The 752-nt window shown below is 67.8% G+C and overlaps 1 protein-coding gene across 2 annotated transcripts in view; it reads left to right on the top strand.

The window, feature by feature from the left end:
• Positions 1-667: 667 nt before the first annotated feature.
• GPR89B (G protein-coupled receptor 89B) overlaps positions 668-752 on the top strand; it is a 16,512-nt gene continuing 16,427 nt past the window's right edge. Inside the window, exon 1 of one of the 2 annotated variants that reach the window (XM_026040368.1) lies at positions 668-720. In XM_026040368.1, the coding sequence (XP_025896153.1) occupies positions 679-720 (42 nt within the window). In that variant the 5' untranslated portion in view covers positions 668-678. The remainder of the gene's footprint in view (positions 721-752) is intronic. The other variant, XM_026040392.1, reaches the window with a different exon arrangement.

The following is a 752-nucleotide window of genomic DNA, read 5'->3' on the forward strand; positions in this document are numbered from 1 at the left end:
CACTGGGAAAATGGCCAAATGCTGCTGGCGTCTTCAGCTGGTCAGCTCCTTGCCCCTGGCTGGTGGTGACTCCCTTTTCCTTGGCCTCCTCTTTGTCCGCACACTTTCTACGGCCAGATATGCGCCATCTGTCAAGAGCTTTGACAGCGGCCAGGAAAACAGTCCAGGTTTCCTCCAGTGCCCCCACTCAACACAGTGCCCACTGTAACAAATCCCGGTGACCGGGCCGTGCCCTGTATTCTGCCGTTGGCATTTAGCCCCTTCTCTACAACGCACTGCACGGGCGCGGCAAATCCGCCACAGCCTTCCGAAGGCAGCCCCGTCGGCGTGCTTCGCTCCTCTCAGAGAAAAGGAGTGAGCGCAAGGGAGCAAGAGACTACGCCGTGTTTCACGGCCCGCGGCTCGGCAACGACTCGGCGATGGGGCTGGAAGGGAAGGGATCGGACGGGACGGGACGGGACGGGACGCGACGCGACGCGACGCGCAGGGCTGGCCGGCGCCGCCGGCCGCCTCCGCCGCCAGGCGGTTCGCGCTAACGGCCGCCGCGCGGCGGTTACTCCCAACGGCCGCCAGGCGGTTACGGTGCCCGCCCCTCGCCGGGGGGGGCGGGGCCGCCGGTGACGTCATGACCTCCCGGACGCGGAAGCGGTGCGGGCGAGCGGCCGGCCGGCGGCCGCCATGAGTTTCCTCATCGACTCGAGCATCATGGTGACCTCCCAGGTAGCCTCCCCCGGTGCTGCCGCCGCGGCGCC

The sequence above is a fragment of the Nothoprocta perdicaria genome, unplaced genomic scaffold, assembly GCF_003342845.1.
Source record: "Nothoprocta perdicaria isolate Ctin4 unplaced genomic scaffold, notPer1 scaffold_100, whole genome shotgun sequence".
NCBI classification, from domain to species: domain Eukaryota; kingdom Metazoa; phylum Chordata; class Aves; order Tinamiformes; family Tinamidae; genus Nothoprocta; species Nothoprocta perdicaria.